Source organism: Chiloscyllium plagiosum, unplaced genomic scaffold (assembly GCF_037043375.1).
Source record: "Chiloscyllium plagiosum isolate Xiang-an unplaced genomic scaffold, Cpla_swu_hap1 HiC_scaffold_36, whole genome shotgun sequence".
Taxonomy (NCBI): domain Eukaryota; kingdom Metazoa; phylum Chordata; class Chondrichthyes; order Orectolobiformes; family Hemiscylliidae; genus Chiloscyllium; species Chiloscyllium plagiosum.
In genome coordinates, this window is record NW_028270174.1 from 39698909 (window position 1) to 39711538 (window position 12630).

General features: G+C 40.2%; 1 protein-coding gene across 8 annotated transcripts in view; it reads right to left on the reverse strand.

The window, feature by feature from the left end:
- The window catches only part of afg2a (AAA ATPase AFG2A), a 578508-nt gene that overhangs the window by 457829 nt on the left and 108049 nt on the right, over positions 1-12630 (reverse strand). For all 8 annotated transcript variants that reach the window (XM_087980097.1, XM_087980096.1, XM_087980093.1 and 5 more), the window contains 2 exons: positions 11645-11698; positions 5253-5332 (listed from right to left, as the gene is read on the reverse strand). In XM_087980097.1, coding sequence (XP_087836223.1) covers positions 5253-5332; positions 11645-11698 — 134 coding nt within the window. The remainder of the gene's footprint in view (positions 1-5252; positions 5333-11644; positions 11699-12630) is intronic.

Below are 12630 nucleotides of genomic sequence, written 5' to 3' on the forward strand. Positions count from 1 at the left end.
TAAGTCCCCAGGGCCAGACCTGATTTATTCTAGGCTGCTCCAGGAAGCGAGAAAGGAGGTTGCTAAGCCGCTAGCGAGGATATTTGCCTCCTCACTCCTTACAGGAGTTGTACCAGAGGATTGGAAGGAGGCGAATGTTGTTCCTCTTTTCATGAAGGGTAATAAGGAAATCCCTGGCAATTACAGACCAGTCAGTCTTACATCTGTGGTCAGCAACGTTTTGGAAAGAATTCTGAGGGGTAGGATTTATGACTATTTGGCAAAGAATAGTGTAATTAAAGGCAGTCAGCATGGCTTTGTGAGGGGCAGGTCATGCCTCACAAATCTTATTGAGTTCTTTGAGGTGTCAAGACATGTTGTCGATGGTCGAGCAGTGGATGTGGTGTATGTGGATTTCAGCAAGGCATTTGATAGGGTTCCCCATGGTAGGCTCATTCATAAAGTCAGGAAGTATGGGATACAGGGAGATTTGGCTATCTGGATTCAGAATTGGCTGGCTGACAGAAGGCAGCGAGTGGTTGTAGATGTAAAGTATTCTGCCTGGAGGTCAATGTTGAGTGGGGTCCCGCAGGGCTCTGTTCTTGGGCCTCTGCTCTTTGTAACTTTTATAAATGACTTGGATGAGGAGATTGAGGGATGGGTTAGTAAATTTGCAGATGACACAAAGGTTGGAGGTTTTGTCAATAATATAGAGGGCTACTGAAGGCTGCAGCGCAGCATAGACAGGATGCAGAGTTGGGCTGAGAAATGGCAGATGGAGTTCAAACCTGGATAAATGCGAAGTGATGCATTTTGGAAGGTCAAACTCGAATGCTGAATATAGGATTAAAGACAGGAGTCTTCGCAGTGTGGAGGAACAGAGGGATCTGGGTGTGCAAGTACATAGATCCCTCAAAGTTGCCACCCAAGTGAATAGGGTTGTTCAGAAAGCATATAGTGTTTTGGCTTTCATTAACAGGGGGATCGAGTTTAAGAGCCATGAGGTTTTGCTGCAGCTCTGCAAGTCCCTGGTGAGACCACACTTGGAATATTGTGTACAGTTCTGGTCGCCCTACTATAGGAAAGATACAGAGGCTCTAGAGAGGATGCAAAGAAGGTTTACCAGGATGCTGCCTGGACTGGAGGGCATGCCTTATGAAGGAAGGTTGAATAAGCTCGCACTTTTCTCTCTGGAGAGAAGGAGGAAGAGTGGAGACCTGATCGAGGTGTACAAAATAATGAGAGGAATAGATAGAGTCAATAGCCAGAGATTTTTCCCCAGGGCAGGATGGACTGGCATGAGAAGTTATAGTCTGAAGATATTAGGAGGAATGTATAAAGGAGGCGTCAGGAGAGGTTCTTTACACAGAGAGTTGTGAATGCATGGAATGCGTTGCCAGCTGTGGGGGTGGAAGCAGAGTCAATGGGGACATTTAAGCGACTGCTGGACATACACATGCATAGCAGTGAGTTGAGGGGTGTGTAGGTTAAGTTACTATATTTTACATTAGGATTAAACCTTGGCACTGCATTGTGGGCCAAAGATACTGTTCTGTGCTTTACTTTAATATGTTCTATCTACCTATCGATTTCTATGCAATCTTTACTATAAACAATTATGCTTGATAGTATACAACTGAAACATCGTTAAAAGGAAATAAACATTGGAGTTCTTCAATTTGCACTCTTTAGGACAAGGATACAAGAAATAGATTTGTAAAAGGGGACAGGCTGCTGTTTGGGCCTTTTTGACATTGATATTCAGCAGAAACAGTTAAGTGTCTAGATTAGAGTAGTGTTGGAAAAGCACAGCAAGTCAGGCAGCATCTGAGGAGCAGGAAAATCGATGTTTTGGACAAAAGCCCTTCATCAGGAATTCCTGATGCCCTGATGGAGGGCTTTTGCCCGAAACGTCTATTTTCCTGCTCCTCGGATGATGCCTGACCTGCTGTGCTTTTCCAGCACCACTCTAACCTAGACTCTGAACTCCAGCATCTGCAGTCCTCACTTTTGCCTACAAACAGTTAAATGTCAATCTTAGTTTTCAGTCCAGGCAGGAAGATTTTGACTGGCCAGGTTATTATGGTGTCGGACACATACTCCAAATCATTAAGGTTCCAAGTAAGAAGGGATGAACTTGCTCCCTTCTTTATTCACTCACTCCCTGGCTGGTTGCAAGAAGGCTTATCTTCATAAGGATTCCTTCCTTGTGGTTGCCTTTCACTTTTCATTCAAGCAATTTAATCAAGCTTTCATGAGCTAACAAGAGAGTAAGTTTATTAATTACTAAACATGAAAAAGAATTCTCACACCACACATTAGGAATAAGGAGCGAATCCAAGAAAAGTTAAAAGATATATGATTTGTCGGTATGGATTGTGAAGAGAGTAGAACACTGATATTGAAACCCTTGTTTTGGGGATTTGGCTTTGCACTTAGTTGAATTCCATTTGTCCAGTTTCCTTTTGACAGCTGTTGACTGGAGCACTGTGTGAGAGACTGCTTTTGTCCTGGTTCTTTCTGACTGGCTTGCTGATGAATTGGCTTCTGACATGCAAAGCATAAGCATCACTTTATCTACAAAGTCTTCTACCATGACCTTAACACCACAACAGCACTTGAACCCAGACTAGAACACCTCCTTCCACTCGCACATGCTCACCAGGACTACAGTCAGTTTTAAACCCTGCTTTTTTAAATAAGTTTATTCCTGAAAGGGCAAAGCACAAAAATGCCTACAAGAGGTGGCTTTCTGCTCATACGGGGGAAAATATTCAGCCTGCTTGTTATCTCTTCTAGTTATGGCTCTCTCTGAAGTTTCCTGGACAAATTGACATTCCATGGGTCCCACATGGGACTTTGCTTAACACCAATTAATTTACATTCACACTCCTTTTTTTTAAAGGAATTAAACGTTTAAAAATTACCCACAGAATTCTGGAGTTCTGGTCCATCATCATTTCAGTTACCATGGAAATGCAGCAGAGACCAGCATTCTCCAAGGTCCTTTTTATTGTTTCCCAATGAAAAAGGTGTATTGTAAGAACAAATTGTATCTACTTGAAATTGGAATTGAATTGGCTTTATTGTCACATGTACTCCAATGAATACAGTGAAACGTTTATATGTCGTCACGTACAGCGCCATCTTAAGTACAAAGGTCCCTAGATACAGTATCGTTGTTCTAAGGTCTTAGAAAACAGGGAAATAAAATGTCCAGCATTGTAGAAATAAAAGTCGATAACACCCAGATCCTAGGTGTTAATATTTGTAGAATGTGAAAAAATGTGACACTGCGAATCCAATGGACAATTCTAAATTGGTTTCCAGTGTAATTATTATCAATCTGGATTATTTAATAAATAATGCCCAACAGCTAAATTACAACTAATCATGGAAATAGTGTTCTGTGAATAGTCATCTTTTAGCAGTCTTTGCTACCAGACACAGCAGTGAAGTATAAATCACCTTCACAAAATGAAATCTTGGCAAGTTAACAGTACATCTTATTAACATTTGCAGCTGAATGAGAATTATCTGTCAAACGTCGGAAAATCGTGTCAACAAAGAAAATGTTCAAGTTATTCATGGTCAGCTCTCCATCCTCTTGAGACTAACTTTTGCAAAAAAGACACGAGAACAAGTTTGCTACATAACAGTGAACCATCCAAGAACAACAGCTTCACATCTGCAGAAATGTTGATGTTATCACATCAAGTCTCCAGGGAAGGAGATGGGTCAAAGCATTTAAGAGGACAAGCAAGCATGGCCATCAACAGGACTTTGGAACACAGGGAGGTTGTGGTAATAAGACTGGAATCTATTCTCAAGGGAAAGGAGTTCAATTCCAACTTGTATATTTCAGAAAATAAACTACTCTGGGCTTTGAAGTAAATAAATTACTTTCAGATTATACAAGGTTCTTGGTTTTGTATAAAGGTGTATTGCATGCCAAACAAGCAAGTCATTGCTTAGACCTCAGCTGGGGGACTGTGCACTATTCTCAACAGAATCTGCTTTAGGGAGAATGTCATGATCACAAAGAAGGGACAGAGAATTTATTATAATGTTATCAAAAGATGAGAGATGTTTGTTACCTGGAGAAATTGAAGTTGGGTCTTTCCTTCTTAGAGAAGCAAAGGATAAGAGGAAACCAAATTGAGGTATTCAAAATTATACAGCATTTTGATTGAGCTTTTTTGATATGGACATGCAGCAGGAACAGTTAACTGCCAATCTTAGTTTTCAGTCCCAGCAGGAAGACCCTGATTAGCGCGGATTTAGTATTATGATAAAATCCTAAGGTTCTCCAAATTATTATGGTTTTGGACGTATGCTCCAAATCATTAAATTTCCAAGTGAGGTAGGATGAACAGGCTCCCCTTCATTATTCACCTGCTCCCTCGGTTAGTTGAAACAAGGTTTATCTTTAAAAGGGCTCCCTAGTGGATGCCTTTCTCCCAGAGGCAATACATTTTCGATAAATGGCGAAAAAAACTGATTCCTCTAGAAGGTAGGTGATTAATCAGAGGTTAAAGATTTAAAATAATTGGCAAAAGATTTAAAGGGGCAATGAAGAGTAATTTTCCCATATGGAGGCCTGTAGTGATCCGAAATCCCATACATGTAAGGCTGGCAGAAGCATATCCTTTTTGGAAAATTAATTTGAAGATAATAAGGGAAAAGGTAGGAGTGTATGATTAAATTGAACAGCTCTTTGAAAGAAATTGCAGAGGCACAACAGGGCTAAAAGGCTTTCTTTCTGTGCTGTAAGATTATACAACTCAGAGAAAGTAGAAATGGGCAGTTTGATTACATAAATCAATAGACTAAGGGAGGTCAGAAAATAATTTTTGACAAGGTGATCATAGGGTTCCCAACTGTTAGAGCATTTTAAGGACAGTAATGAATCACCACACGTGGTTGGTTATAATCAATTCACAGTCAAGAGCGTGGTGCTGGAAAAGCACAGCAGGTCAGGCAGCATCCGAGAAGCAGGAGAATCGATATTTCAGGCATAAGCCCTTCATCAGGGATGGATGCCCAAAATGTCGATTCTCCAGCTCCTCGGATGCTGTCTGACCTGCTGTGCTTTTCCAGCACCACACTCTCGACTCTGATCTCTTGCATCTGCAGTCCTAACTTTTTCGTCGATAATCAATTCACAGGTTGATTGTCACACGCTTCCCCAAATGTAAACAGTAGTTCTTAGTGATCTGTTCCTGGCACATACTTATTTAATTAGCAATCAATCTAGTGCCGTTGATACTCACCTGCCCCTCTCAACAGCCAAAGCATCTATTTCATCAAAAAAGAGGACAGAAGGTGCTACAGCTCTGGCCTTCCTAAAGATCTGTGTAAATAAGAACAACGGATTTTACAATTGGCAATTAACATGTACAAAAGCATAGTAAATTAGTAATTTTGTGGAACCTTTAGAAAACTTCTAGAAGAGTAACAGCATAAAAATATAGTTAGCACACTTGTCAGTGTGTTTCAAACACTGCACTATCCCACTAAAGAGGATTTATTAAAGATTTGCAAAGAGCTCATGAACTTATGAAGATTTCATAAGTTATAAAGATAACAGAAACAAGTGACTCAATAAGGTCTCATGATACTGTTCATTGCAATTGACATCACTCAATGACATATTTACAGGGAAAATATCTTCCATATAACTTTCCAGGATGGTGTTATCTCTAGATCCTCAAGCGACCAACTCAAACATTGTAAAAACGACAAGAACTGCAGATGTGGTAAATCAAAAGTGAAAATAGAAATTGCTGGAAAAGCTCAGCATGTCTGGCAGCATATGTGGTCAGAAAATGACAGTTAATATTTTGGGTCGAGTGACTCTTGTATTATGTGTAATAGCAGACTGGGGTGTGGGGGGTTGGGGAAAGGACATGGGAGAGAGCTCAAGCTCTGAAGTTGTTAAACTTGATATTGAAGGCTGCAGGTTCCCCAAGTGGAAAATGAAGTGCTGAAGCTCTCCCATGTCCTTACCCCAACCCTGACACCCTAGGCCTTGTTATCACAGTGTCTGCTATTACACACAACCTATTGTTAGCCACTACCAGTTCCCATTAATCGCTATTAACTCTCCTAGTGATCATTATCCAATCCTTTGTCTGTCTAACTGTTCTTCTCTCTCTTGGAACTCTATCCCCACCTATTGACTACTCCCTCATCCCACTCTATCTTCTGCATATAAACCAACATTTTCCTAGCCACCATCAGCACTTGACTCGAAACATTAACTCTGACTTCTCTGCCAGACCTGCTGAACTTTTCCAGAAATTTCTGTTTTCATTTCAAATATTGTAAAGATGAATTTTGTTTTTCCCTTTCCCCTTGCACATTTCCTCCTAAACCTCAGGTTGCATACAAGTGATAGTTGGCAACTTATCCAAATATATATTCTCCAGGTCAGATCCAAGACTACACAATGATGGTCCTACTTCCAACAAGTTCTCTACACCAACCAATATTCATACAGAAAATGTAAGCAATTTTCACCTGTTGATAATTACGAGCTGCATTACAATAAGAGATATGGTTTGAACAGAGGAACAGAGAGAAAAAAAAGAGTTCCTGGAAATATAGCATTTACCCCAGTCAGAAAGAGTTAGAAGAGCAAACATGTTAGTAAATTGCTGAGAAATGTTGTAACAAATGTACATCAATAGTAAAGGATTTCAATTAATCTAATACTACATGGTAAAGGATTGAATTTTCCATTGCTCAATCTCAAGTGGTTGAATGGTGTCAATATTTTTTCTTAGAAGGTCATAACCAAATACTTCACCATTCAGATAAGTTAACAAGTAGTGCACCATTGAGAGGCTGTCATCAGTTTGAAGCAACAGTGCGGCATGTATTCCAGTAAGGACTACTGGATTTCAGGAAAATGTGTTGGTTTTTATTTTGAGGATCTGTATTAATGGGCATGCTCCTTTAGCAGTCAGCTGTTGCCATTCTTTGAGGAGGATCTTATCCCTGTGGACATCAGGTTTTTCAAAGCATGCTAGCACAGGAAGATACTCACTTGGAGCTGGTGCCAACACCTCAGGAGCAACTCTCATGACTTTCCAAAGGTGAATGTCTCACACATTTTCGCAACCACTTCTGAGTCAGCTAGAGCATCAGAACTCGGTTACAGGATAGGCCAGGACAAATGAAGCAGAGCATAGTGTGGAGGCTCTCCTGATGTCTACCGCTTTATCTATAGGATTCACTTTCATCTTGACTTTGGTTCTAGTACATTGGTGATATTGCAGGCCGGTCAGTATAGTCAAGAATAATGCCAAAGTGATTTTAAGTGTTGGAAAGCTCAGCAAGTCTAGCAATACCTGTGCAGACAGAAACAGAGTAACATTTCGAGTGCAGTTGACTCTTCTTCTGAGCCCTTCTGATGCAAAGGTATTTTGGTGTTGAGTCATGAATGAGCGATCGACCACAGAACTGGATACAAAATTTTATCATGGCCTTTTAAGTTATTAAAATTGCAACACCGGCATCTACCACACAACATGGAAATTGCCCAGATATGCCTTATACACAAAACGCAGGACAAATCTAACCCAGCTAAATATTGCCACATTAGTGTATCTCAATTATCAGTAATGAAACATGCCATCAAAAATGCTCTCAAGCAATCACCTGCGCACTGACACTTAGTTTAGGTTCCACTGTGGCCACGAAGTTCCTCATTACAGCCTTGGTTCAAACATGGGCTAAAGTGGTTAATTCCAGAGGTTTCCGTGGGAATGATTGCTCTTGACATCAAGCAGCATGTAACCAGCTTTGACAGCAAGGAATCCTAGCAAAACTGGAATCGAGGGAAAACTCTCCACTGGTCAGAGTAATATGTAGCACAAAGATAGATGGCCGTGGTTATTAGACACGAGTCATCACATCCAGCTCCAGGACATCTTTGCAGGAGTTCCTCAGGGGACTGTCCGAAGCCCAACCCTCTTCAGGTGCTTATCAATAACCTTCTCTCCATTCTGAAGTCAGAAATGGGACGCTTGCTGATGACTGCACAAATGTTCAGCACCATATGCAACTCTGCAGATACTGAAGAAATCTATGTCCAAATGCAGGAAAATTTATCCAGGCTTAGGCTGACAAGTAGAAGTAACATTTGCACCTCACAAATACCATCTCCAACAGAGAATCTAAACATTTCCCCTTGACATGAAATGGAATCACCATCACTGAATACCCTATCAACATCCTAGGGATAACTACTGAGCGGGAATTTAATTGGACTAACTACAGTCCATTCTGATACAATGCAATAGTTCAGTTCCCATGCGATCCCGCATTATAAGAAAATTGCAAAACAGCAATGCCGTTTAAACTAATGGGGCCAGAATTGCTTTATACCCAATACAGGTAAGGAAAGATCGCATTCTGCAAATCATGGTCTAAATTCTTCAATCGCGTTATAGCCAAGACATGTTGAAAAACCAACTGTACATAACTACTGTGGCTACAACAGCAGATTAGAGATTGGGAGTCCAACTAACGTCCTGACACCCCAAAGCTTGTCCACAAGCTACAAGGCACAAGTCAGGAGTGTCACTGAATACTCCACATTTGCCTGGATGAGTACAGCTCTAACAACACCAAGAAACTAGACACCATAGCTGGACATGGCAGCCTGCTTGACTGGCATGGTATCCACAAATATTTCCTGTGTCTACTTTCACTCAGTAGCAGCAGTGCAATACCATCTACAAGGTGCACTGCAGGAATTCACAAAGGTTCTTTAAATCGTACTTCTCAAACACACGACCACAACAGAAGGACAAGGGGAGCAGATATATGGGAACACTACCACCTGCACTACCACCTCCAAGTCACTCACCATCCAGACTTGGAAATATATTGCCATTTCATCAGGGTCATTGGGTCAAAACCTTGGAACTCCCTCACCAATAGCATTATGGGTTTAACTATACGAATTGACTATAAAGATTAAAAAAGACAACTTACTGCTACTTCACAAAAGCAATTTGGGATAGGCAGTAAGTGCTGGCCCAGCCAGTGCTACCCACATTCCAAGAATGAATTAAACATAGTGGATTACTGAAAGAACAGTTTTGACAGTGGTTGCTCAAAGTATCCTTCTATTAAAGCATGTCCACAGAAAACATATCTTCAGTGAACATTTTCTCAACAACATGTAGTTTTCAGCCTAGCAAGCCAGGATCGAAATCATAAGCATGTGTGAAGAAACGTGTGAAGAAGCATGGCTTTGTGGGCAAGAGGTTGCTGGTGAAGAGGGCTGGTGCATGAACTGGTACCTGTTAAAGTAAACTTTTTGCTAGTTTTGGTTGACTTGAACTCCAAGGTCCATACAAACTATCAGATACTAACTGTGGAATTGATTAGTTGTAGAGTTTTCATACAGATGATTTTAAGAGAGTGCTTCAGTGATATGTTTGTGCACTGCACTGTGTCAATACACAGATTAAGTCAACAAAGGTGGTCCTTATCTTCAGGCCTTTCTGAAATTAGCTTCAATGTGAGGTCTGTGTCAGGAGCTGATTGGAGCAGCTGCAATCTATGCATAACCCTGCCTATTAGGCGAGGATTAGGGATGGACTGTTTCCAGGGTGGAATGTCGTCTGTTTAGCAGAAAGCATTCCAAGATGTTGTATTTAATTGACAGTTGGGTGAAAGGATGGCAAACTTCATGGGTTAGCGGGTGCTGCTCCTGACTTGGCAATGACCACTATCTTGGATTGATGCAAGATGTTTGGAATGGTACCTATACTGTGGGAGGTAATGCTGTGTAGGTTTGTTGCCCACTCACCAGGGACCACTTCCTCATACTCAGAACCAAACTTGAATTTTATAAGCAAAGTATTTGCCAACTATTCAATATTGTTGAAGTAAAACATTCTGATGTTATTTCCCAAGGTCTATTTTTGTGTTAGAAGTGAATGGGGTTACCAGTGAAGAATAGAAGGCTCTCCTTTTTCAGACAGATATTTAGAAAATCAGTCAGCATTATTTTAATCCTGTATATAGCTATTGATTTTAATTTGATAAAAAAAACTTCAAACAGCAAATCTATAGGCTACAACAAGTAGATTTAACTTGAATATTGAATAATTACAAGTCTACGTCAAAACAAGCATGAACCACACAACACTGTACACGGTGCCAAAGCAATAATTTTCTTTTTCTCGTCACACATATTTGTGGTCTCTCTATGTAAGACTATCAGCTATATTGCAAACTAAGATCAATTCGGGTACAAAGCTTCATGCAGACTAGAAACGCAAACTCAATTAACAGAGTAAGAGAGTACAGTTTTGATTCAACAGTACGCTCGATTGAATCTCACATTAGAGGTATTCTAACTTATTGCATCCTCTCTTTTTCAGTGTACATATACAAGATCATAAATGGAACAAATGATACAGAGGGTAACATCATTGCAGTATTGCTTATGAAACCCCAACATACAGTGCCAGTACTGAAAGACACAGATTTAATATTTTGGTCTGCTCAGTTTTCTTATCTTAACTCTGCTGGGCTGACAATGGAGGTCAAGTGTTTCCTTACCACTCCTCAAAAATGTAGCAGCAATTACATTTCGCATCTTAAACTACTCTGATGTCAAGAAACCAGATAGGCTGGGCAATTTAAATAATTGAAATCAAGTTATATACAACTATCTCACTTTTTCCTTGTTTTGTTTCCATATTCATCTGCTGTTTAGAATACAAGGAGAACACCCACAGTAAAGCAGGCAGGTCTTCCTTTAAGCATATAGATTGGCAATGACAATGGCAACAGCACTCGCTAAGCAAGGTAAGTTTGAGACAAAATCAGAGGGCCAGTGGGGGAGGTCAGAGAGGATGGCATTGTTGGCTTCCCATGCAGTCAGGAAAAATCTGCTGGAAGTGAGCTCCTGGGCCAGAATAGGCCCAACAGGCAAATTTAAGGTTAATTCAGGACATTTCTTTCCCCCTCTGCCAAGAGTGCTCCTATAAGCATCAAAGGAATTCAGATCAACCTTGAACCTCATTCCCTTCTTTTAGCCAACCCTTTCTTTTTCATTATCACCCAAAGCCAATCACAGCAATGAATCCCGAACTACTGAGTGGCCTCCAGATGCTTATTTGTGAACTGCTGGGTGGGACATTGCATCATTTGAATTAAAGGGGCCATGCCACTGAGAAAAATCAGGAAAGGGGGAAATATGTTGAAAAATATATGTTCAGTATTGCATGCATTAGAAGTTAATAATTTTAGTAAGGAAGCTTTAAAAAAATGCTATTTATAATTTACAGATTTCGTTTAAAGGCACTGCAAAATGTTGTCATATTCATCCTGCTTTTGTATTGTATTGGCCATCAGAAATAGATAAGATTCCCTACAGTGCGGAAACAGGCCCTTCGGCCCAACAAGTCCACACCGACCCTCCGAAGAGTAACCCACCCAGACCCATTCCCCTACTAATGCACCTATCACGATGGGCAATTTAGCATGGCCAATTCACCTGACCTGCATATCTTTGTACTTCAGTTCATTATACTTTCAAGTGCTTTTAAGTAATTTTTTCTTATAAAACTTAAAATCATACAGCCAAGCAACAAGTAACACAAATGTGAAGTACAAGCATTCTTATCCAACCTACCTCTCTCACAGCACGCTCAGACTCTCCTACGTATTTACTCATTAGTTCTGGTCCCTAAATAAGAACAAAAACTTTAAGTTAGTTATTTAATGATAGTGTAAAAACAACTGAGCAAAACAACCAACAGTAACAATATAACATTATATATAGGTTAAGATGATGCCCTTTTTCGACCAAAATACAATAATTCCTCCAATATTTTGTCACAATACTTAACACCACCCAAAATAGACTGGGGCAATAGGCGAACCCACTCCTGAAATCCCTAAATAGCTCTGAAAAGTTCATTCGCAAGGGTGACCAGGGAAAAGTCATCCTCCCCTCTGTTAGGTTCAATGGAAGGAAATGGTGAGGAGATTCTCCCCCAGTCAGATGGCAGGGAGGTGAGAGGGAGAGGGAGAAGGAGAATGCATACAGGGGGTGGACATTCCGTGGGCGGGTGGGAGAACAAGGAGTCTACAGAGGCAGGGAAGACAGCGGGAGAAGGTAAAGAAGAGAGAACAGTTATAAATCTATCAACGAAGGAAAATCAGCTAAAGAGAAGCTGGGAAAACTTGAAATCCCTAAGATAATGTATTACTTGCAATTTAATGTAAAAATCTAGTTTATTAAAACAAATATTCAAGAACTACTACATGTGAAAAATTCAGATGCCATTACAATGAACATTGTGTCAGTGTTATATTTAAATCTGAGATGCAGTGAAAATGATTAAAGAATTTAAAATTTTCCTACTTTGTGAATGTGGTAGAAATGCAAAAGCTACAACCTCACCAATTAATAAGGTGCGTTTAGAATGATAGCTTTTTGTGTGCAGAAGTGCTTCAGTTATTTATAAAATATTTTTGTTACTAAATTATACTTATCATATGCCACTTTAAAGGAAAGAATGCTTTCTTCAACTGCTGTAGCTTTAAATTTAATTACAGAAGATATTGAAGAATTATTCAAAAAGTGCTCAAAAAGTCCAAATGCCTCATATAAAT